This window comes from Setaria italica, chromosome VI (assembly GCF_000263155.2).
Source record: "Setaria italica strain Yugu1 chromosome VI, Setaria_italica_v2.0, whole genome shotgun sequence".
In the NCBI taxonomy this organism is placed as follows: domain Eukaryota; kingdom Viridiplantae; phylum Streptophyta; class Magnoliopsida; order Poales; family Poaceae; genus Setaria; species Setaria italica.
This window is the reverse complement of record NC_028455.1, coordinates 35,162,480-35,188,249: the sequence shown is the minus strand read 5'-3', so window position 1 is coordinate 35,188,249 and position 25,770 is coordinate 35,162,480. Positions and strand designations below refer to the sequence as shown.

General features: G+C 45.6%; 4 protein-coding genes and 2 pseudogenes across 4 annotated transcripts; 1 reads left to right on the top strand and 5 right to left on the bottom strand.

Annotated features, from left to right (window-relative positions):
- The first annotated feature begins 1,592 nt into the window (after window positions 1-1,592).
- LOC101778579 (vesicle-associated membrane protein 727) lies at window positions 1,593-4,647 on the top strand. The gene is made up of 6 exons (XM_004974147.4): window positions 1,593-1,720; window positions 1,889-2,116; window positions 2,225-2,426; window positions 2,521-2,641; window positions 4,004-4,066; window positions 4,159-4,647. The coding sequence occupies exons 2-6, from the start codon at window positions 1,927-1,929 to the stop codon at window positions 4,300-4,302; spliced, it is 720 nt and encodes a 239-aa protein (XP_004974204.1). The 5' UTR covers window positions 1,593-1,720; window positions 1,889-1,926; the 3' UTR covers window positions 4,303-4,647.
- A 6,186-nt stretch (window positions 4,648-10,833) lies between these two features.
- LOC111255722 lies at window positions 10,834-12,532 on the bottom strand. Its single transcript, XM_022827841.1, has one exon. It carries the CDS (start codon window positions 11,660-11,662, stop codon window positions 10,949-10,951), a length of 714 nt encoding a protein of 237 aa, XP_022683576.1. The 5' UTR covers window positions 11,663-12,532; the 3' UTR covers window positions 10,834-10,948.
- Window positions 12,533-14,654: 2,122 nt separating this feature from the next.
- Window positions 14,655-15,764, bottom strand: LOC101779255 (annotated as a pseudogene).
- Window positions 15,765-16,275: 511 nt separating this feature from the next.
- LOC101761153 lies at window positions 16,276-17,476 on the bottom strand (annotated as a pseudogene).
- Window positions 17,477-18,647: 1,171 nt separating this feature from the next.
- Window positions 18,648-22,474, bottom strand: LOC101760342. The gene has a single exon (XM_022827455.1). The coding sequence runs from the start codon at window positions 19,442-19,444 to the stop codon at window positions 18,731-18,733; it is 714 nt and encodes a 237-aa protein (XP_022683190.1). The 5' UTR covers window positions 19,445-22,474; the 3' UTR covers window positions 18,648-18,730.
- A 438-nt stretch (window positions 22,475-22,912) lies between these two features.
- Window positions 22,913-23,692, bottom strand: LOC101783027. The gene has a single exon (XM_004974853.1). It carries the CDS (start codon window positions 23,690-23,692, stop codon window positions 22,913-22,915), a length of 780 nt encoding a protein of 259 aa, XP_004974910.1.
- Window positions 23,693-25,770: the final 2,078 nt, after the last annotated feature.

Here is a 25,770-nt window from a genome sequence, read left to right as displayed (position 1 = left end):
GCATGCATGAACGAAAGCAATGTTTGTTTCATTGAGCGTGAAGAGGGTAGATTATTGAGAGATTAAAGATGCTTTTCACTCTATCTCTAACAAACAGTAGCAGTCATGCTCACTTTCAAACTCTATCTCTAACCGACGAAAATTCTTTTGTTCAGAGACAAACAAATAAACTTTGTTGTCAATGACTAGGATTTGTCCTTTATGCTAACTGATCGCATCCTAATTAGTTCATGATTTGACAATGTGCTGCTACAGTAAACATTTGTTAATGATGGATTAATTAGGCTTAATAGATTCGTCTCGCCGTTTAGCCTCCATCTGTGCAATTAGTTTTATAATTAACTCATATTTAGTCTTCATAATTAGCCTTCGAATATTTGATGTGACATGGACTAAACTTTAACTCGAGGAACCAAATACCCCCTAAGTACATGTGTGGAATGGAGGCAGGGAGCGTCCTAGCTAGGGTACAAATTTTTTGAGGAATCAATAGGGGCTAAGAAGGCCTACCGGAACAAATTTCATTCCATCAAAGTAGGTTTACAAGATCAGGGATACACTCCTAAAAATAAGAGGCGGTGATTAGGATACATATTCACAAAAGATTACAAATCGCAGCACACACAAACCTATGACCGCACTAGAGAACATTGTTGGGGCAATCAACCTTGCTCAAGGAACACCAAATGCAGCCAAGCAGCCGAGAGCCGGTAGGAACGCCGCTTTGCAATCCTGCGCATGAAGACATCTAATTCGCAAACAAGCGCAAGCACCAGAGGGGCACCCGGTCTGCGACAACGAGCGAGGTCAACGGGGAGGGAAGACCCCCACCTGAACAATGTCATTGCCACAAAAGCCAAGGTCCCGACCAAATGCCCAACGCCCGTGGCTTGCCGTGACCACCCGCAACAAGCTGAGACCAGCTTCTCATGCATGTTGCCAACCCATGCAGCTTCGGGGAAGGAAGCCCGGGGGAGAGCTATCAAGTTAGCGGCCAGAAACAAGCCAAGTAAAGAGCACGGGGACGAGGCAGGAACAAGCTGCAGGAAACGAGTGAAGCCATGGTGGCCGGCTGCAAACAAGAACATATGGCGGGCACTGATGAACCTATGGGTACAAATAATAAGAGCATGTTGGTCGTGTCGTTGTACCACGCGGTATACCTTGGCCAACCATTGCTGCTCAAGGAAGTGAGTGAGCAAGCTAGCACCATTGAAGAATTTTCGCCGTATAGAATCGACATCTACCATTCAACGGCTTTATGTGGATTCATTTTGCTTTGTGTCTGATAAAATTTAGATTTATGAATTACCAAAACTAGGATCTGGATCTGTTAATTGTGCCACTCAAGTTCGATATAATTTCCTAAACTTATCGGCAAACTACTAATTTGCACGATCTATAATTGGTTCACTCTCGGTTCTGGACTTTGAGAACACACGAGTTGAAAAATCGCAGAAAAGCTGATGTAGGAAGACTATTATCATTCACGGTCACTGGACGTCTGGACCCACTTGCAGAGTCTCAGCCTTCTACGCAGGCAGCCAGGGGCAAATACGTAATATCGTCAAAGGAGGTTAACTCGCGACGAAGGCAATTGCAAAACTTGGAGTCGAGTCGGATTAATCAATCCCCCACCCACCGAGTTCCATCCGTCCTCCCCCCCTTCTTCATCGCCCGAGGAAGAAGAAAGGGGACGAAGCGGAGAAGCTTCTCGCAGGTTCGCCCCCTCCCTCTCGACGCCCACCTGACCTCCTCCCGTCCTCTCCAAGTTTGACCTTCGCCCGTTCCGAGATCCGATCGAATTGCTAATCTCCGTTTAATTCCTCTTCCCCCTTGGGGTGAGTGAATCCGCGTGCTGATCCTGCCGCTGTCGATTACGTCCTAGGGTTTCTATCCCGTCCGTGGCCGGCGACTCCGGGCGCCATGAACAAGCAGGCGCTGATTTACAGCTTCGTGGCCAAGGGCTCCGTTGTGCTGGCGGAGCACACCGCCTTCTCCGGCAACTTCAGCACCGTCGCCGTCCAGTGCCTCCAGAAGCTGCCCCCCAACAGCACGAGATCCACCTACTCCTGCGACGGCCACACCTTCAACTTCCTCGTCGACCGCGGCTTCGGTACCGTGCTTTTCCCCACCTCCTTTAATTGCTGCGCCCTCTACGCTGTGGTGTCCAACCGTGAGTTGACTTTGGCACCATTGTGCACATGCTGCCTGTTTGATGTAGTGTTCCTAGTGGTTGCTGATGAGGCGACCGGGCGGAGCGTGCCCTTCGTCTTCCTAGAGAGGGTTAGGGAAGACTTCATGCAGCGGTATGGCTCCAGCATCGACGAGGAGGGGCAGCACCCACTCGCTGATGACGCGGAAGAGGATGATTTTCTGTTCGAAGACCGGTTCAGCATTGCATACAACCTTGATCGTGAGTTTGGGTATGAAGTTGTGGCTTGTGTTGGATTTGACCTTTATGTTCTGTCCCATGAAAGGCAAGAGTATCTGATCAGTGTTTGTATTTCATCGTTGTAGCCCGAGGTTGAAGGATCATATGCAGTATTGTGTTAACCATCCGGAGGAAATTAACAAGCTCTCCAAGGTGAAAGCCCACCTGTCGGAGGTCAAAGGGATCATGATGGATAATATTGAGAAGGTATGTGCTTGGCTTATTATTTACAATCCAGAGAGGTATCATGCCGCACACATTTCACTGTTGACAAGCAAATTTTGCACAAATGAAGCTCTGAACTATGCTTTACCTTATGCCTATACTTTCTCTGTTCTGATCAGATGGCATATTTAGAGACAATACCATGGTTCTTTTAGCACAGTTAGCTTCCTTTTGTGTTTGAGCAACCAGTCACAACTGGGAAACCTTATCAATAAAGTGGGGTTGACATACAATGTAAAACCTTCTCAATAGTGTGGCGATCACATATACCTACAGCTTGGTAGAAACAATGGTTTTTTTAATTCTTTGATTTGAGATAGGTTACTCTACATAAATAATTACATGAGATGAAGTCTATGAACATCTGGTGGTTTTACTAGGAACAACTTGAACAAGTAATGAGCACCTAGTAGTGTCACTAGGTACAATTTGAACAAGCAGTGGCTGAATCTTGTCCTCCTATTTTAGACTTGAGCACTGTTGTTGTTGACAAATTATTAGTGGTGAGCAGTTCATTGTTCTATCTAGGAATTATTTTTGGAAGGTTTGTGCTCGGCTTAATAATTACCATCCAGAGAGGTATCATGGGCATGCATTTCACTGCTGACAAGCAAATACTTTGCACAAATTAAGCTCTGAACTCTGCTGTACTATATGCTTACAATCTCTGGGTTATGTGTTAAAAAAATAACATATATAGAGACAATATCATGTTATTTTGAGCACAATTCATTTCGTTTTGTGTTTTAGCAACCAGTTGCTTTATGAAAACCTTCTCAATAGCTAGGGGATCACAGATACATGCAGCTTGGTAGAAACAATGTGTTTTTGAAGTTTCTGTAGGATAGATTTCTGTGTGCTAAATCTGACTTTCCTGTACATAAATAAGTACTTAAGAAGCAATTCATGAACACTGGGTGGATTTATTTGGTACAATTTATAAACAAGTAATGGAACATCTACTATTGTCACTAGGTACAGTTTGAACTGGTAATGGCAGAATCTTTTTAGACCAGGACATGCCAATGTTGTTGTTGACAAATGATTAGTGGTGACCTGTTCATCACTTCATTGTTCTATCTAGAAATTTATTTTGGAAGGTTGCCTACTTTTTATCCCATAAGCCTTCCACCTGCCAGTATGGCAAGTTTTTTTTGGGACATAGCTGGAGACTGTAGTGTGTCAGCAATCCATCTCCAGTGTTCATTGCAATTTGCATTCAGCAGGAGATTAAGTACTGCAATAAATAGTCACAGCTCCATACATTTAAACTTAATCAGAAGTTCTACCTTTAATGTTTGGGCCATTCTTATGAGTCTCTGACTATGCTGGACTTATGGACAGATATTGGATCGTGGTGAGAAGATTGAGCTTTTGGTGGGCAAGACAGAGACCTTACAATCGCAGGTATTTACTCGATGTTTGATGTGTGTATTTTGTGCGTAAATATCCATGGTCGATTTTGACTGAGAACTTTTTTTTTGTTAAATTTGCTACAGGCTGACAGCTTCCACAGGCATGGCAGAGAGCTGAGGCGAAAGATGTGGCTTCAGAACCTGAGGTTCAAGCTGATGGTTGGTGGAGCCATCGCGGCTCTAATTCTCATCCTTTGGCTGATGGTCTGCAGGGGATTCAAATGCTAGAGCACTCAGTGCCGCCCTCTTTTTTTTCTTTTAAAAGTGCTCGATGTGTTCGCCGTTTCACATGCACAGAATGGCCACAAAATCGTGTTTCAGTCATTTTGTGGGTATTGGTATCGTGTAGCGGATGTTGATCCCGTGCGGTCCTTGCCGTGTTTCATATGATGATTGTAGGCAGCTGGAGTACCTGTGGTAGCTTTGTGGGAGAAGGGATATGACACTATGACCAGACCTTTATTATCTGTACATTCCGAAATGCAAGCTCTTATTATTTGGAATCGGGACCTTATGTACTGGTGCCAATAAATAATCACTGTAAATGCAGAGCTCTCTTTGGTGCGTTCTCAAGGCTCAAAGCTGTGTTTTTCTCAGATCTATTTGCTTGCGCTTCTGCATGCATGGGCACCTAGTAACGCTTCAATTTTGTGATGATGTCTACTAGCTACTTCATGAAGATGATGTCTGTAATCCTGGACCGACTGAAATTCTCAGATGATTAAGCGAGCAAAAAGCTTCTTACAATGTCAGACAGAAAAGCTGTAACCATCAAAGAACAACGTGAACCTTTTGTTTTTAGAAGCTGTAATTGCGTACACCGCCGAAGTATAGACTTCAAGAAACTATACATGGATCAGAACACCATTCTCCCTGAAACAAAAAGGATCTTTCTTGCCGTGCAGGTTGCCGACTGCCAAAAGACGTTGGCTACTCTGATCACTGCATTGCTCCATCAGGATTCGATGGGTCACAGCACAGACAGTTGCAGGGCGTCGCACCGGAGTTGGGGAATATATAATTCAACAAGGGGGTGTTTGATACTAGGTGCTAAACTCTAGTAGTGTCACATCGGATGTTCGGATACTAATTAGAAGGACTAAATATGAACTAATTATAAAACTAATTGCAGAACCCTGTGCTAATTCGCGAGACGAATCTGTTAAGCCTAATTAATCCATCATTAGCAAAATGGTTACTGTAGCACCACATTGTCAAATCATGGACTAATTAGGCTTAATAGATTCGTCTCGCGAATTAGACTCCATCTGTGCAATTAGTTTTGTAATTAGCCTATATTTAATACTTCTAATTAGCATCAAATATCCGATGTGACAGGTGCTAAATTTTAGTGTGGTGCATCCAAACACCCCCTAAGTTTTCCGATCAAAGGTAAAACAAAAAGGGTGTTTGGTCTAGTGGTATGATTCAAGCTTCGGGTGCCAGAAACATGTGACTGTGCATGCTGGTAAACTAGTCTTGCGCCATGGCATAGTAATGTTAGTAGGCTCACATATATAGCTAGGGGAATCAGATATACATATGGTTCACATTATTATCCTCTAGGTCAAGGTCAAAACCACGTACGATACAGAAACCTGGGTGATTGCATGCAACGCAAGTAAGTTTGGTTGTATGCATGCATCCATCCTGGCCAACCAGAGCTGCTGTTCGGTTGCCCACCTGAACTAGAAGAATGAATATACCCAGCGCGTTTTCGCCGCACACACGCTCGCGAGGCGCACCGCTGTTCGGTTGGAGAGCGCATTTTGCATCCGGCGGACCAGTCGCACCGCTGTTCGGTTGGAGGCGTTTGGTTGCTTGCTCTCAGCCAGGCTCTGTCAGGTCAGTGCGAGAACACACGTTTGTTTGGTTTGCGTATTTGCTTGGTCAGACTTCGCGCGTGCAAAAAAACCCCCCGCAGCTAGGATACGGAGGAACGCAGAAATCGGCCGTTTTGTCGGCCAGGCTCGCGTGGTGCGGGTAATTAGCCATCTAATGATGTTATCAATGCATTGTTAGCACATATTAAATGATATTAACATATTTCGATTAATATTAAGGAGTAATAAGATAAACTAAGAGCTATAAGATAACAGTGTCATCTCATGCAACCCGTCCTCATACGAGCAACCAAATAGGTTCTCGGAAGAGTGACTCGTGCGAACAGACAACTAAACATCATGCTCCTGCATACATTAAGTCTGGCTAGCTGGTGCTAGCCATGCTAAACTCCTCCAGGCAACCAAACAGTAACCAATCACGCGGCCGTTGCATCACACGAGCCTTGCCAGGCCATATGCAACCATCCAATATATCACGCCCTAGGTGTGTTTCTTCTCCCTTTTCAGGCAAACAATCTGCTGTGAGGAGGCAGTCCAGAAATTTTTCAGCGATCCAGATGGCCGGCCGCTTCTTGTTCCAGAAGCTCTCTTCCCGGATCTCTTCCAGATCTAGGAGCCTCTCGCTCAGGGTCGGGGCTCACGCGTCTGCTTCTGACATCGCCGCTCCGGTCTGCCGGGTCTCGGTACGTAAAAAAAACTTTTTTTTTTTGCGCCAGCTGGCTAGGGGAGAGGAGATCCACCTCCGGCGGTGAACGGCTGCGGGTGCAGGACAGGCGGTGGCCGCGAGGCGGCTGAAATTCCCCCCTCGACATCCCAGCCATGCAGCAGGATGTGTTTGGTTCACTGCATGCAATGCAACGAGCCAGGCTCATCAGAGATGGTGTTTGGTTGTCTGTACATGTCACGTCGCATGAGATAAGATTAGAAAAAATAAGTGATTTTATAATGTTTAGCATGTGGAGTTGTGTTTTAATGATTTTATTTTACCTTTGTAAATCTTAATCTATTTTAAAATATATTAATATTATTTAATATATATATTAATCATATATTAATAACGTCATCAGTAGACTAATCCCGGGCTCCTGCGAGCCAGGCTCGAAGGAAACGGCCGCTCGCGGTGTACGCGCGGAGCCTGGCCGGGGGAGCCGTTTTGCACGCGCTTAGCCTGGCTCACCGCGACGCCCAGGCAACCAAACTAACGGAGCCTGCATGCGGTGAGCCTGGCTCAGCCCCATGCAGGACACCAAACAGGCCTGTGCTCCTTCACGCTTCGTTGCTGAAACTTCTCCTGTTTTACCCCGGCTCTAATTTCTTTCCTTTTTTGAGGAACTCACCAAAGTTGTTATACTGTTATCACCATCTCTGCTATCACCCTTTCAGGAAGGCGGCAGTGGAACCCTCAGCAGTTTTCTCCATGGATCGGCTGCACATTCTAGCAAGCCAATTACCCATAACTGTGTGATTCATCGCTGCGTAAGTTGCTAATAACACCTCTCTGCCACACACGCACACACTCTCTTTCTTTGTTGCTCAAAATTCGCACGGCTTTCATTAGCACATATTTACTGTAGCATCACATGGTCAAATCATGGACTAATTAGGCTTAATAGATTCATCTCGCGAATTAGCCTTCATTTATACAATTGATTTTGTAATTAACCTATATTTAATACTGCTTATTAGTATATAAACATTCGATGTGACAGGGATGTCCTGGAACCAAACACCCCCAAGTCTCGTCATCATGCCATCTTCTCCATCTCCCTAGGTAAACTATGCCTTCACTTTTGCATGAATGTTGCTTTTTACTTAATGCACTTCAGCATGTGTTGTCATCACAGTTGTTCACTTCAGCATGCTTTTATTGTTTATTACAAGGTTAGGTCAAATGGAAAATCTTCATCTACATTGTACGATTGACATCATTCCTGTTTAGAAAAGAAATACAAACTATAGTACTGGGCAGTGCTCGGTCAAATTCAGCATACTATAAAAGCATTAAATGACACATTTTAGTACCTGGCAAGAAATATTTGAATATGATATGCTGTATGTCGTCGTACAGAAATTAGAGCCATTGTAAAAAAAAATTGAACCAGCAAACAAACTAAGAATATGCAGATTGATTTTTGTAGGTTTGTTATTCACTTTATAATATTTGTTTCTGATGTGCAGGGCTTGTGCTGATTTTAATTGGCATTACAGACGTGTGCGTGCTGTGGTGCTTTGGTTGGTTTATTGGTTTTGGACCCTTGTTGGCATTGGTTTTATTGTCGAATCCAAGCGTCGATCTTATGTCAAAGGCAAAAGCTCTGAAATAGCTGCAAATGGCAATGCAGTTGTTCGGGATCCTAGTGCGTCATGAAATTTTTAGCCAAGTAGGCAGGTGTGGGCTGCCTTAGTTTGTATCTATTCAAGAATCTTTGGTGACTTACCGTCCTGACTCATGAGGGTGAAGTGGGGAGAGCCAATTCGTTTTACATAGACCCCGTTTGGTAGGGCTTCTCAAAGTGCTTCTCCATCGACTTTTGGTGAAGCCCTACCAAAGGGCCAATTTCAAAATGGCTTCACCACCAAAGCCGGGAAGAAGCCGCAAAACGGCTTACACTAGAGAGGAGAAGCTGAAAAAAGTAGCTTCACCGGCTTCTCCTCTCTCTCCAAGCATTAAGTGATCATAAAATTACATATATCGCCATTGAGAAGCCGTTTTACCAAACGTTTTGCAAAACGGCTTCAGCTTCACTAAAAAAGCCACTCCACTGAAGAAGCCGAAGCCGAAGCCGTTTTATGAGAAGCCGAAGGTCTACCAAACGAGGCCATAGTTGCATCTCTGGAGCTGGCTTATGCTATACCCATTAAACATCTTTTGTAGTTAACTATGGAATGATTGTGTGCTATGTTTAAAATTATTCATATTTTATGATCTCAGGAAAAATCACGCAAACGTTTTCTGCTTCTTGAATTCAGTAGGCATATAATTTAAGTATCGGAAAACTCTGAATCACATGAAACTTCGACGTCATTGAGGATTGGCATAATCATCAAGGTTGTGAACCTTCATATTGCTTCATGTTGTTGAATTGGGGCATTAGTAGATAAATTGTAGGCTATCTTTCTTCGGTGGAATCAGAGGATCAAACTGCTTTTTAGTATGCGCCTCAAATTGTTTGGAGCATCGTTGCATCAACTTCTACTGATGTGTTGGTCTGGTCAGTGCATAGCATTGAGTGCCTGCCTCACGATTACCCGTTGCTAATCCCAATTTAATCTCTACCTTGGGGTTGTTTCTTCCAACCGTCATGGTTGTTTTGCAAAAAAGTCCCTCAACTTTTTCGTAATCAACCTGCAGTTCTTGAAATAGTTTTTGATGATTTTGCAAAAAGTTCCCAAACTTTACTGCAATTAACCTGAGGTCTATTTTTCTTCTCCTTCCCTAACTTCGATTCCACCCTCGGGTCAACTTGGTTTCAATTATTCATGAACTTTGGATCAATTTGAGTGGGATTCAAATTCTAAAGTTCAAATCCCACTAAAAATCGATCCGAAATTCATGAGAACTTGAAACCAAGTTCGAATCCCATTCAAAATTGATAAAATAATTCATGAGGATTTGAAGCCAAGTTTAAATGCAACTCAAAGTTTTAGTTGATGAGAGCTCGGGACAAGTTTATGGACCTAGATGAGAGTTCGAAACAAGTTTATGGACCTGGATGAGAGCTCGGGATAAGTTTATGAACTGTTATGTGCATTTCGAGAGTACCAGGACTAGGATGAGAACTCGGGACAAGTTTAAGGATTGCTGTGTGCATTTTGAGAATACAGGGACCGAGATGAGAACTCGGGACGAGTTTAAGGACTACTAATGAAATTACTCTTCTTTCTTTGTTGTTTTCATTCAGATTATCTAACCTCTTTTATTAATGTTTGTTTTTGTTAATTTATAGCGCTGCAGTTCAAGAAACGTAGTACTACTTTATGAAGTTGGTGGGGGAGGAATTTCTGTCGTCGCAATCGGCAGCCTATGCTACTATTTGTTCCATTAGTTTTAGGTTCCCCTAAAGGTATTTCTATTTGTTCCTGGATAAAACATAAACAAAATTCACAAATTACCATGTGTTATGACTTATACATAGATCTTGCAGTACAAATTAATCATCGTACATGATACATGCAGGTTTTTGACTCCGACGCTATAAAGATATGGCTTGCTGAGGATGAGAGTTTTTTTTTGGCTCTACTTGATGAGGAAACAAACTAGAATGTTCATGCGCAACAGGACATTATTGTTGTGACATGCTGTAAACAATTATAAATTCTGGTGGTTTCTGAGGATGGGGTTAGTTTAGTTCTTAAACATTTGGAACTGCTGTTGCTAACCTTCAGTGGGAATGTTCATGAACATGACATTATGTTGTGACATGATGTGAAGAATTATAAATCCTCGTGGTTTCTGAGGATGGTGTGGGTTTATAGTTCTTAAACATTTGGAACTGCTGTTGTTAACCTTCAGTGTGAAGAGAAAACTATGAATCATTGCCTCATTAAGTGTTAAAGTAGAGGAAACTCAAGAGTTGGCATGTCTTAGCTATGGAGGGCAAGATCCATCACGTACATTTCTTGTGCATGCTGTGGTGGCAGTGTGGCACATATCATGTGAACTAGAATATCATGACCCATTTTCTCAAAATAATGGTAACCATTGAATGATGTGAATTTCTTAATTTCTATAACAGTCCTTTATTGAGACTGATGCCCTCTGAATTTTTTCTATCATTAAGCTGCCCTATGTACAAAGTTAAAGAAAAGAACCACAAGCATGTGTAAAACATCGTAAAAAATCTTTGCAAGAGAGAGAGGAACAGTGGAATCGACAACAGCAGATGGACAAAAGGAGAGCAAGCTTTCATGTCAATTGAGTATTTTTCTGTACATTTTTTCTCATATACATGTGCATCCAAAATTGTTTGGACGATCAGCCAATCCTCTAAAAGGTGGATGCCAATCGCAGGCGGTCAGAGTTGTATGATCTACAAGCTAAGAGTATTTAGAAGAGAAACCCTGCTCTGGATCAATGTCCTGAACAAAGTCTCAACTCCACTCTCAAGATCAACAATGTTCAACTCCAACACCTGCAACTGCTCCTCCTCGCACACAATTTTCTTCTTCTGCAATGCCTTGGAGACAAGAGACCACTTGCTAGCACTGGGCATCGCAATCTGCTTTGACAGGAGATGCAATGTCGATTCGAGCATCGACATAGCAATCTCCCTCGCTTCAGCCAACAGCTTGACTAATCTGCATCCCTCCTTGTCAGAAGCAGCCTTGTTACTGATCCTCTTGAACTGCTTCTGCGCCTTCCTGGCCGATTGAATGTAAGACTGAAACTTTGCCTGAACAGCCGCATTGCCTCCTCTTTTCAGAACCAGCTGCATCTCCTGAACAATGGACCTGAGCTCCAGGAAGCTCTCTTTCAAGGCGTTGCAGAGGTCAAGCAAGATGAGAGAGCGCTCGAGCTCCTCTTCTACTGCCTTCCTCTGCTGACGCTGGCCGCTGGGCAGGGATGTGAGCTCATCGATGCAGTCGTAGATGCTCCCAAGCTTGGTGAAACCTTGGCACATGGTTTCAACAGTTGAAGAAGAAGAAGAGATGATCGCCTTCAGGCTCAGCAGCTCTTCCTCAATGCTGGTTTTGTTGGAGCGAGGGCTTGAGGGCACGCTTGCGGATCTCAGATGGAAGGCCATGCTTGTAAGGGAAGCTAAGGCTGTGAAGCTTGTTTTCTCTTGAAATGGAAGAGAAGAGAAGGCAAGCTGCTGCAATGGTGTCTTCTCCTGGCTTTGGCTTCCCTCTTTATATAGCGAAAGAGGTGGAAGCAATTGAACAGCTGAACAAGCAGACAGCAAGAATAATTCTCATGTGCAATGAGTGCTCTTGCACTGCAATTGAAGCTACCCAAGGATCTTGTCGCTGATGGAGCTTGATTACAAGGCTGTCATGTCCGCTTCGTCGGTGGCAAACTCGCCCGCACGGGTGAAGGGCGGTGAGATTAGCATCTGATCCAGAGGTTTAGATGAATAAGTTGCCTGTGGATGAGTGAACAGCTAGTTGACTTTACTCACCTCAAGGCTCCCAACTCCCAAGCCGTGTTTAATCACCAGATTCTGATGGGGTCCCAGCATTACACAGCTCTCCAGTGCTTCCATGGTCGCAGCTTAGCCTCCGGCGATCATCCACATGTTTCTGCCAGTTTGTTAGAGCATTGTATATGCAGCTTCTGAATAATTAGCGTTTTGCCATGCTGTCATGTTGCGATTACCAGAAGCAAAGAATCTGCCCGAGCGTGCAAGATGTGCACGCGTTGCAGGCTTGCAGCAGATATCCATCCCTAGAGTCTAGAGAAAACATCCTGAGGAAAAGAACAAACTACATGATCAGCTCATTATCTCGTAGCCAGAGTGAACAGTGTAGTTTTTAGTATATAACAGATCAATAACGGTGAGCAAAAGCAAAACCTCTGGCTTTCATTTAATTGTCTACCTGCCAGCTGCATGAAACAAAAAGAGATTTCTTCCAGCAGAACTAAGCCAGAAAACAACTTGTATCTTCTGGTTGAATAATCGCGTTTTCCATCATATGTGCATACAAAATTGTTTAGATGATCAGGTTATCCTCTAAAAGGCAAGCTGAATAGTTGCACAACTCAAGCTTAGGATTACTGCTTGCTTCTGCTAGACAACTGACAAGCTTCAGTTTAAGCACCAGAATACCTGAATTCACCTGACAAACGTCAGATTGAGACATTGGAGACCTGTTGCTCTCAGTTTCTGCATACCTGATTCTCCTGCATCATCAAGCTGTGGTGTTAGAGATGAGATGATTGCTGTGTGATTTGAGGTAAGAGATGACAAATCCTTCAGTGAAGTCATCGAGAGACATCTTCAGCTTCTGCAGGATTTCGCTCACCTCCCTGCCTTCCCACGGCCATGGGTAGCCAGGACTCACGGACGGGACCTCCTCGCCGGTCTCTTCTCCTTTCCTCCTCTGCGCATTGCTCCACCCTCCTCAGCGCCGCAGTCGTCCTCGTCGCCGCGCCGGACGGACGCCGGCGCCAAGCTCGGGGTCCTCACGATCTCGTCGATCGCGGTCACCAAGGGGAGAAACTGGAGAGGCTCAACACGGAATCCGTTGCGCTGCACGGTGCCCTCCGTTGTCGGAGTAGGCGCGTGACGGCGACGCTCGGCCTTGCGGCCGGCCTCCCGCACACGGCCGCCGCCGCCTCCTCCATGACCGTCTTGCCCGCCGCCTCTATATGCCCATTCCCAGGCGCGCACGCCTGGAACGCCTGCCGCTTCCGCCGGCCGTCCGGCGGCGGGAACGCGACCCTGCGTGCCCACGATCCGGCGATCCACCATCGAGTCTGTGACGCCGCATGGCCCGTGGCCGCGCCGAACAATCACCCTGACCGGCTTAGCAAGTTGACACATTCCTGGGACTTAGACATCCGCTGCATTGCTTAATGTCGATTCGATCGATCATCCTATACTACTATAAGTCATATGTTTCTTCTGTTACTATGTATGTGCTCAGCTTTTTAAGGATCCGTTCGGCTCTGTCGTTAAGGTAAGCATGTGGAACTCATTCATCCAGTACACAAGATTCCATTATTGTAAAAGCTAGGGAATGTGTACCTAGCTTTTATTCGCCCGAGGGCACGCGGGAGAAGATCGCAAAGAGCACGTCGTCAGGAAGGGTGCCCACTGGCGCGCCGTCCTCGCCGCCGTCGCCCCCGCCGTCAAGGCTGTCCTTTTTTATTCCCCAGCGGCAACGGGGCGGACGCCCTTTGGCGTACGGCTTCGCGGCCGGATGGCACGGCGTGCTCGTCGCAGCAGCGGCATGGAAGGATGAACGCTGACAGTTGCCGGCGACTTCGCTCCTCGTCATCATGGATCCATTCGGCGTAATCATAGTTTGACTCTGTCGGGGCCTCAGTTTTTGGGCCGGGAAGATGCTTTTCAATGCATTTAGGCCCAGTAGCAGCCCTAAGACCCGGCCCAGGTACGGTGGAACTAGGTGGCCTTTCAACACTGGAAGGACAAGCGGCGGCGCCGACGCCGGGGAGCTCCGCCCGGCGCACCGTCGAGGTCGCCGCCACCGCCGTCCGCCGAGGACCTCCACCGGCTGCACCGCAGGGGTCGCTTCCGTGCTACCCACACGATCCACGAGGTCTCGCTCTGCTCTCCGTTCTTTACTTCGAACAGGTGGCGTTATCCTATCATTCATCCCGACTGCTGATCCATGGATTATTGAATTGGTTCTGCTCGATTGGTGCTAGTCGATTACGAATAACAAGGGGAAGCACTGCAATTTTAGACGCCGAAAAATTTGCCACGCATGGTGCATATCGCGCTTGCAATTCGGGCGATTGAACAAAACCAATAATGCTAAGCGCTAATCACACGGTGATGCCTCGTGGGCCGGAGCTGGCGTGCTTAGCGTACACAGAGCAAGCCAGCGTGATCCGATTCCTCGCAGCAAGGGGAATGGGTGCTTATTGCGGGGCTAAACAAGTGCGGGTAACATGGCCACTTGGGAAATCAAAGCATTAGGCACAGAGATGCACATGCTTTTGGGAAATTTAGACCCACTAACCTTTAGGTAGTGGAAGTTAGTGGGTGGCCACTGGCCAGAGCATCAACTAAAAAAAATGAAAATGAAATCAGGAACATGTATAGACTGTTGGACAGGAAAGTTTATCTGGATCAAAATTGTTTTCTTTACTTTCTGTACATTTACAGGTACTGTACATGTATGAGGATTGGCAGATCCTTTAAAATGCGGAGGCCAATCGCAGGATGTTAGAGTGTCTACACTTGAGGAGAATCTATGAGCTAAGGATGTTTAGGAGAGCAACTCTGCTCTGGATCATCCTCCTGAACAGTTGTTCTGCTCCATGCTCAAGATCTCCGATGATGCACTCTAGTGCCTGCAACTGCTCCTCCTTGCAAACAACCACGCTTCTCTTCTGGAATGCCTTGGAGACAAGAGACCTCTTGGGCATTGCAACTTGCTTTGATACGAGGCACAACGCTAACTCGAGAAGAGAGGCGGCGACCAATCTAGCCTTGAGCAATAGCATGACCAGCTTGCACTCGTCAGAGGTAGCCTTCTTGCTAGTCTTCTTGAATTGCTTCTGCGCCTTCTTGACCAAGCGGATGTATGAATGGACCTTGGCCTGAGTGTTTGAATCGTCTCCCCTTCTGAAAACCACCAGAAGATCTTGGATGGTGGTCTTCAGCTCGGCAAAGTTCTCTTGCATGGCGTTGCAGAGATCGATTATCTCAAGAGAACTTTCCATTTCCTCATCCAACTCCTTCCTTTGCTGGATGGAGCAAACTTGGTTGCTGGGCAAGTGGATGATCTCCTCGATGTGGCTGTAGACATCTCCAAGCCTCCTCAAACCATCGCATGCTGACTCGATGGTTGCAGAGGGGGAAGAGGTGCTTGCCTCCAGGCTTTGCAGCTCGGCTTCGATTTCAGCCTCATTGGAGAGCCTCTTAGATGGCAGGCTAACTGATCGTAGATGGAAAGCCATTGTTTGTATTAGAGTATCTGAGGTTTGAGGACTTGAGGTGTTGGGGGATGATAGAAGAAACTTTGGTTTGATGTGTCCATCCCTTCTTCAAGGCCTATTTATACACCAGAAGCAGCTAAGAGAACATCTTTTGAGTGGTAGACAGAGGGAATCATGCCATTTCATTTTCAAGATGCTGTCTGCTGTGGTTTCAGGACAGTGCTGCAGAATTGCCATACCATCAAGGTTTTCCACGTGATTTATGTTACTCTGGACCACCAGGCAGCAGGCATCTCGAAAATGGGAGTGACACTCTATCATGTTCCAATTATTGGTAGCAAGAATCTGCATTCGTTCTTGGTATTGCTGTGGGTCTTGAATATAGTGCAGGTAAGTGTTTAACAGTTTGTTAACTGGATATTATTGGTGGTATATGTATCAGTATGATTATTGTTATTTAGTGAAAAAGCAGATGCTTTACTTGGTTACAATCACGTTAATCACACAGTTATAGCTTCTGCTTTCGTCTATTGAGCTGGCATGTTTCAGCTGCATAGAGCAGGACCCATTATAGAAGAATTGTGCACATGAGGCAAATGTGAGTAACATGGCATTTGCAAACTAGCTAAGGCCATGTGGCCCGTAACCAACACATCAATCTTTTTTAGCAGCAGTACAGCTTTTCTTAGACATGCGTGTAGAGGACGATATAGCAAGTGATGTAGTTAGCATATTAATAATATCACAGGCATGCATAAATGATGAAATTCACAACATGAATTGGCAAAGAACTTTCTATATTTTGATTCAGTGAATTTTTCTGTACATATCCACAAGTATACATACTGCAAAACTGTTCTAATGATTGACTAATCCTTTAAAAGTTGGATGCCAATCACAGGGGTTTAGAACTAGGGGCATCTATGAGCTAAGAGTATTCAGAAGAGAAACTCTGCACTGGATCAATCTCCTGAACAGAAGATCCACTCCGCTCTCAAGATCTCCGATACTGCACTCTAATGCCTTCAATTGCTCCTCTTCGCACACTACTTTTCTTTTCTAGAATGCTTTGGAGATAAGAGACCTTTTGGGCATCTCAATTTGCTTACACAAGAGGCACGATGTGTATTCAAGCACTGAGGTAGTGATCGATCTTGCTTCTGCTAGTAGCTTGATCACCCTGCAATCCTTCTCATCAGAAGTTGTCTTTTTGCAGACCTTCTTGAACTGTTTGTGCGCCTTGTTTGTTATCTGGATGTATGCCTTGAGTTGAGCAGCTGCATCATCTCCTCTTTTGAGAGAAAAGAGCAGTTCTTGTACTTTCATCATCATCTCGATGAAGTTTTCCTGCATGGCATTGCAGAGGTCAAGCAACACAAGTGACCACCCAAGCTCTTCCTCCACTGCCTTCCTTTGCAGGGTTTAGCAGAGGTTGATTTGGTTGCTTGGCGTGCACATCATCTCCTCAATTTCGCTGTAGAGGTTTCCAAGCCTCCACAAACCATCACACATCATGTCAATGGTTGCTGATGATGAAGCCATGGTTGTCTTCAGGCTCTGCAGCTGCTGCTCGACTTCAGCTTTGTTTGAGCAAGGGCTAGAAGGCAAACTTGCGGATCTCAGATGGGAAGCCATTGCTCAAAGATGAAACTATGATGCTGTTTAATGTTTATGGAGGACTGGAAATGGAAGAGAGGATTAGGCAAGACAAGCTGCAGTTTGTTGGTGCTCAACCCAGGCTTCTCTCTATATATAACAGAATGCAGAAGCAATGGCATGAATAAAGCAAACGACAGAAAGAATCTTTGCCACTACCCTCCATATGCCGTGCACCGGTGTTAAGTGATGGAAGTCCAGACAAGTTGTTATGCGCCTGCATTTTAATATTGCAACAAATGTTATGAGTGAGGTTATGTGCCTAGCATGTCTTAATTATTGGCAACAGCCACTCGCCCACTCTGCATGAGGATTTGCGTTACTCTCAGATCTGGATAAGAGTCATGAAGAGGAAGAAGGGAAGAACTGTAGTCTTGGTGTTGATTGAGAGGAATGGTTTGTATTGTCTGCTGATAATTCAACCTCACGATGTTCTATGTTTCCACTACTCGTGCAGCATCGCTGGCATGTTTCAATCAACCACAGCAACAGCAAGGACAACCACGTAAGCGCACAAGTATTGACTTAGTGAATGTTATGGTTCACGTTTAACATTAGGTCTAATCTATCTGTCTTGAGATAATCATGCCAGATTAATTTAATAGGGAAAACATCCTAAGGTCAATCCCAGTGGGGGTTTCATATTGATGTTTCCTAGATAGCCACATAAGAAACAAGGAAATAAAATAGTGTTTGAAACTACCTTTCCAATGCATGGGGTTTCATAGGCTCCAAATAACATTTAATTTCATGACTCACCAACAGTTGGTACCTGTGGTGTCCAGGTGTCTCCCTTTAAATTTGATGCAACTTCTATGTGGCATGCTAATTAATAATAATGAAATCCTATCAAACTCTCCACCGGGAGTGGCCCAAGCATACCATAAATATGTAATGGGATGAATTGGTGATTGGACAGCTACCTACCTTACAGCAGTAGCATATGAATGCAAACTGTATCGGTCGATACATTTGTAAAGTTTTAAGCCTTTAGGTTTCAGTATTCTGGTAATGTCTTTGTCATTTCAGTTTGTATAACTTCTGATTGTGCATACTAAGAATGGATGGAACTTCTTGTTCAAATGGACCACTTGGTCAGTAAAAGTATACATTAGTGCATGCTAGCTAGAGATAGCACTTATTGCTCAAAGGGGCCACTAAGTTGGTACAATCGTGCATGAAATCAATTGTACCAGTGTAGTAACAAAATCGAAGGAATTACCACAGGTTAAGAATATGTAACAAAAGGCCTAGGAAACAACCACTGTTAAGTTAATTGTCTTTGTGGTTTCAGTTTATATAACTTCTGGGGTTCCGGTTGTACATACTACATAGAGACAACAGTTGTTCAAATGGTCCATTTGGTCAGTTTCTCCCCATACATTTGAGATGCCAAGGTATTAATGATATTAAGGGCAAGCATAAATTATATAATTCACACCATGAATTGGCAAAAGAAGTTTTAGCTTTTGATTCTCTGAACTTTCTATACATGTCTACAGGTATACATGCTGCAAAACTGTTTGATGATTGACAATCCTATAAAAGGTGGATGCCAATCGCAGGGGATTAGAGCTTGGGATATCTATGAGCTAAGAGTATTCAGAAGAGAAACTCTGCACTGGATCAATCTCCTGAACAGAAGCTCGGCTCCGCTCTCTAGATCTCTGATACTGCACTCTAATGCCTGCAATTGCTCCTCTTCACACACTAATTTTCCCTTCTGGAATGTTTTGGAGATAACAGATCGCCTGGGCATCTCAAATTGCTTTGACAAGAGGCACGATGTGAATTCGAGCAGCGAGGTAGTGATCAGTCTTGCTTCTTCCAGTACCATCACCACCTTGCAATCCTTCTCATCAGAAGTAGTCTTTTTGAAGACCTTCTTGAACTGTTTGTGTGCCTTCTTGGTCAGCTGGATGTATGCCCTGACTTGAGCAGCTGCATCATCTCCTCTTTTAAGAGACAGGAACAGTTCTTGTATAATCATCTTCAGGTTGGTGAAGCTTTCCTGCATGATGTTGCAGAGGTCAAGCAAGACGAGCGACCGTTCGAGCTCTTCCTCAACTGCCTTCCTTTGCAGGGTTTGGCAGAGGCTAACTTGGTTGCTCGGTGTGCATATCATCTCCTCAATGCCATTATAGATGCTTATAAGCCTCTTCAAACCATTGCACATCGTTTCAATGGTTGCTGAGGGTGAAGAGATGATTGTCTTCAAGCTCTCAAGCTGCTGCTCAACTCTGGCTTTGTTTGAGCGAGGGCTAGAAGGCAGACTTGAGGATCTCAGGTGGGAATCCATGCTTGGGGATGAAGTTTTGATGCAATATATGGAGAAGTGGAGATGGAAGGGAAGATTAGGCAAGAGAAGCTGCAGTTTGTTGATGCTCGACCTTGGCTTCTCCCTTTATATAACAGAGCTGCAAAAGCAATGGCATGGACAGAGCAAATGACAGAAGGAATCTTGGTCACCACCCTTCATATGCCGTGCACTGTTGGTAAGCGATGTGTTGAGGTGCATAGCCCCGAAGTACAGACAAATTGTTAGGCACCTGCAGTTTAATACTGCAACAAACGTTAATGAGTGAGCTTATTGATCTGGCATGTCTGAATTATTAGTGACAATTCACTCTACACGATGGTTTACGTTACTTTCAGATCTAGATATGAGATCATCAAGGAAGAAGGGAAGAACTGTAGTTTTGGTGTTGATTGGGAGGAATAATTTGTCTACTCTGCTGATAATTCAACCTTGCAATGTGTTCGACGCCTCCATTGCTCGTGCAGCACTGCTGGCATGTTTCAGCTGGCACTACAACAACAGCAAGGACTACCATGTAAGTATGACTTTTGACTTAACGAACAGTATAGCTGACACTTAACATAAGTTTCAGCTGTCTATCTTTAGATAATCATGCCATATTACATTAATAGGAAAAAAATCCTACGGATGCAGCAGAAATGTAATGAGATGAAGTGGTAACCTCTAACAGCGAACTTCTACAGCAGTAGCATATATGAATTCAGAGAGCATCTGGCAAGATATTTGAAAACTTTAGGTCTGTAGGCATGGAAGGAAGTGTGGGAAACAGGTAATAATTGTTAAAGGTACACAAATATGTGGTTTCAGTTGGGATAACTTCTGATTGTGCACTGTACATGGAGATAGCACTTACATTGCTCAATTGGGCCACTTGGTAAGTAAAGCATACCATTTGTGCTTGCTCACTAGAGATAGCACTTATTGCTCAAATGATGAAATCCATGAATTCCATTCTACCAGTTAGTAAAAAGACTGAGGGAATACTAAGGTTATACTGTGTGATTTGTTTTTTCTAGGGAACAAGCAATCACGGCTAAGGTAAATTCATTTGGTTGTTTCAGTTTTGATAAATTCTGATTGTACATAATACATAGAGACAGCACTTGTTTTTCAAATGGGGGCCACTAGTAGGGATACAAGTGGGTACCCAATGGTAGTTGTGGGTCACTCCCTTGGTTCATTTCTTTCCACTTTTCTTGCTTTGAAATCCGGATTAATTCTTTTGGTTGAATTTTGTGTCGACCCAATGACCTAGAGAAGACCAAACTTGCATCCCTAGCCTCCAGGCTAGTTAAATTAAAAAATGAAGTCCATTAAACCGATTGGCAGCGTAAGTGAGTGATAGAGAACACATGACCTATGCAATTTCTTTTTCCAGATAATAGAACCATGCCTTTAATCTACTGCTATATCTTTTGAGCTATATACAATCAATGTACAAAATTTCATGCTGATTGACAGGTCCTATAAAATTTGGATGTCAATGGCAGTGCACCAGCGGAGAATCTACGAGCTGAGAGTGTTCAGGAGAGAAACCCTTGTTTGGATCAAATTTCTGAAAAGGTTCTCGACTGAACTCTCCAGGCCTACAATACCCAACTCTAGTGCCTGCAATTGCACCTCCTCGCATGAAACTCTCTTCTTTTGGATTGGTTTGGTGATAAGGGACCACTTGCTCGCACTGCAGGTAGCCATTTGCTTCGACAAGAGCTCCACTGCGGATTTGAGCGCCAAGACAGCGATTCCTCTTGCTGTGATCAATAAGCTGACCAACCACGCATCCTCATGGGAGGTAGACTTGCTGACAGCTTTCTTCAGGTGATGCTTGGCTTTCTTTACCAAGCGGGCTTAGGATTGAGCCTTAACTTGAGCTACTGGGAGGTCTCCTCTGTTGAGAACCATTTGCAGCTCCTGGATGGTCATCTTCAGGTCAGTGAAGCTTTCTTGCACGGTATTGCAGAGATCCAGCACCTGAAGCGACCTCTCCATTTCTTCCTCCAGCCTCTTCCCATGTACCTGGTTGCTATGCAAGCATATGGCCTCATTGATGCAGCTGTAGACATCTCCAAGCCTCCTCAGACCATCGCATACCACTTCGATGGTAGCTGATGGCGTAGAAATGAGTGAGCTTATGCTGTGCAGAGCTTCTTGAATGTCAATCTTGTTGGGATGAGCCATAGACGGCCAGCTCGTTGATCTCTGATGGCCGGCCATGTTTGGGATGAAAATTTGTGCAGTCTTTCGGTGTTGAGATGGGAGATGAGATAGGCAAAGGGAGCAAAGGATGAACTGATTGTTGTGTCGATAGTCGCAGCCGCCTACTTATAATCAGGAGGTTGAGAAGATGGTGTGGGTACAATGGAAGGACAGCAGGAACCTCCATGACCACCACCCCACTGCCCCTGATTGCAGGTCACAGACAAGTAGATGCCCTTCACCTGTTGTCTACCTCACCACGTATCGCTGACTAACATGGCTGGGCTGTCATGTTGGATGCATTGCCAGCAGAGTACAGTGCACGCTCGAGGGATTGATGTGCTGTTTGGGTTCAGAGTACGGCCTGGAGTCTGAAAGGAACAGGAACAGAAGAGGTTCATGGAAGGTTCATCAGTGTTGAGAGGCATGTTTGGGCAATCCGAAGCAGGATCTGCCTTTCGTACTCATTTGGTAAAGGGCATGTTCCAGGAATGTCTGGTCCAAGCGCCGCCTGAACTCAATCCATTCAGCATGTGTGGATGGACGGTTTCTTGCTCGTCGTTCAGCAGGCAGCATCAAAATTAGTAGCCGTGAAATTACGTGCATGAACTTGAATCCTTGGTGATTAGTTAGTTTGTACAGTAAGTGATGGAAATTTTCCCTGGAAATCTCCATGGCTGCAGTGACACCAAGGGTAAGCATATTACAGTAACCAAGTAAACAACTGGAAAAAAATCTCGGTAGAATGCCTCACGTCTGTTAAAGATATTTTCACCCTTTTTAATTCATGTCTTATTGATGCACAATATGACAAATTTTTGCATATCATTGTACAACTTTACAGTACTTTTGCATGGTGACTTTTGCATTGTATAACTTGTGTGATTCTTCTCTATTAGCATTTGTTTCGGTTGAAGTGCGAAGTCTTTCACACCCTATCAAGTGTGAAAAATTACAAAAAAGCACATATGTGATATTTGAATACAATAAAAAGACAAGAAAGTGACACGAATTCTTTCGAAGAGAATCGAAAATCTATCCAGTGGCCGCCTGTACAGATCTGAGTTTTGATATTTTCTTTAACAATTATTTGGTTGTGATGCGTCAGAGATTCATGAATCATGACTGATGACTCAAACTTTCCATTAGCATGGAGCACCAAGTGTCAAAACTTTTACACGCAGATCATCTATCTGTGCTATCTGATCTACAAGCACGGCTACTCGATCTACATTTTAAGCTCTGGTGAATCTAACAGCTGCGCACGTTGAGCAAGAACACCCTGCACTGCACCAGCCGCCTGAACAGCAGCTCCAGGCCGTCCTCCAGCTGCTGAATCGTGTCGCCCAGTGCCCTCAGCTCCCGCTGCACCCGCACTGCCGCCTCGCCATCGTGCGAGTCCTTGGACGGCAGCGCCGGCAAGGACACAGTGGCCTCGTCGGCGGCGTCCTCGCACGCCACCCGGGCGCTCTTCCGGAACGCCCTCGCCACACGCGTGGACCAACTGCTCGCCGGCCGAGGGGTACCAGCGGCGGCGGCCACGCGCCGCGACAGCGCCGCCACGACGCGTTCCAGCACAGCCACGGTGAGCCGCCTCGCCTCCTGCAGCGCGTGCACGCCGCCGCCGTCCGCCACCTGGTGGTCGGACCTCAAGCCGGCGCGGCGGCGTTGCCTCCTGGCGTCCGCGCGCGCCCGCTCCACCAGGCGCGCGTACGTACGGGCCGCGCGGTCGGCTGCCGCGCCGTCGCGGTGCCGCACGGCTGCCTCGGCGTCGAGCGCGCACGCGCGGATGGCGCCGAGCGCGTCCCGCGCCGCGGCGCACGCGTCGAGCAGCGCCACGGAGGCCTCCAGCTCGCCGTCCAGCACGTCGGCGCGCGCGGACCGCGCCAGCGGCTCCGCGTGCTCGTACACTCGCGCCACGCCCTCCAGGGCGCCTGCCATCGCCGCCGGCGAGGAGCCCAACGCGACGAGGACGTGCTGCCTCAGCCTGCTCAGCTGCTGCTCCGCCGCCGCGCAGTACTCCATTTCCATGACCGATCACTTCACTGGTGGCGTACGTAGTCCGTACGTTCGTGATGGATTCGCAGTACACTTGTCGAGCTGCTCAATCCCTCGCCGGACTTGCCGTGCGAGCGCATATATACCATGGACACGGCAGGTGCTCCGTCCCGTGCGCTGTCATGTCGGTGGCGGCCGGCCGGCCGGCACGGCCTGGCTGGCATGCCACCGGCGGCCGCGGCAGCCAAGACGCACGGCGGAGGCACGTACTAGGAAGCGTCGCCCGAGCGTGCGCCGCGGTTGCGAACTTCGCATCAGCTGAAGAAGTGGTTGGGCGCGTGCATGAACGTAAGGCACAGGGTACGTGGCGTCTCTATGGCCGGCGACGGCGAAGCTGCCGCGGTGTTGCGCACGCACAGGCACGAATCATTGGGGATCGCGTACGGGATTATACCCGTATGATCGGGGCCCGTACAGGCCTGTGATTCGAAGTAGTTTATGCCGGGATGTTTCAGGGTTTCAGATGGACAGATGGACATGCTTGGATTGTTAAATGGAGCAAGACATCCTTGGGATCCTCTGCAGGGTCTAAACAAGGAAGGGAGATACGGTCAGCCCTGTACTCTTGTGCTGGCCTGATCCGGTGACCAGCCCTAATCATGAGAGGTTAGTGTGTCTGCCTGTCCGAATCCCCTGCATTATGACTTTATGTGAGAGGATCATATCCCGGGGTACGTGTCAAACTGCATTAAACTGATGCAACAAGCCTTACAGATCATCTGAACAATGCAACGACAATCTTACAGATCATGCAATGTGATGATCAATTGCATTTCCATGCCGGCGTGCTGAAAGAGATAAACAGCAGCCAGTATTGTAAAGGCGTTCCTTGCTGCGCGCAATTCCTGCTGCTGGAAATCTGAATTGATTTTAGAACCTCACTCAGTTGTGAGCAAACTGAGATACAATCGTGAAAGTCAGTTGCCAAAAGAGCAATTCATCACAAAACAAATCCACGAGCTCTTATGACAACCAATACACCACATGTCAAGGTTAAAAGATAGAAGACGATGGCAATACCATTGTTGTACGGTGACTCAATTCCTACTTAGATTAAAATTTAATAGAGGTGTGCTATTACGACTTCTATTTCTATTAGGATTTAAGTATGGAATCCTACTAGGTGCAAGACTTCTACTTGCATGTATGAGAGCCTTGGAGGGGACTATATAAACAAAGGGGTGGAGCCTCTAGGTTTCAAAGCTTGTGAGAGGCAATTAGGAGCCCTCAAGAGGGATATGCTAGACAGTTATATAGCACTAGATTCTTGTATAGGGTAAGAATCAAAGGATCCTAGAGGGTCAAGTAGGGTTTGTGAGGGAGTGACAATTACTCGTACTCTTTTGAAGTTGTACTTAAAGAATTTGGGGTCGGTTTTGCTAAAATCCTATTCTCTTGTCGTGGTTGCCTCAACGCCATCTAGGGTTTTTTACGAGATTTATCTACGTTATTCTTGATACGGTACAAGCTTGTGTCGTACTCACAATATCCTTTCAAGATCAGGAGTTGCTACGCATAACGAGGGGTGTGAATAATCAAACGCCGGAAGGGCTGACCTCAAAGCATCTTCGAAACTCATCTACTCAGACAATGCAAGTGAACATAAAAAACTAAGCATAGGCAAAAAGATTACAGGAGACTCGCTCCCGAGCCATGATAAAAAATTAAGCATAGGCAAAACATGATTAGCGATTCATATATTCCATAGACTTCCTGTCAACCTACTTACAAGAGACTCGATCGCTCCCAAACCTCAAAATAAACAAGAACATAATCCTTTGTATCAAGTTCGTAGGCTAGGTCCAGTAAATACTCCTATGTCAAGAGAATGAAATTGTCAAATGTATATCAACGAGAAGTGTTGCCGTCTAAACAAAGGGATCTTACATCAAAGCCACAATGAGCTAAAGTAAATGTCAAATAGGGGAAGCCTTTTGCGATCTTCAAAGCTTGCTTACGGCTTCTTTGCTCAAACTTCTCTTTAAACTAAAGAGCAAAGGAGTTATCATGGTGCTAAACAAAGCACATATCTCAATTACATTGTTTTATAG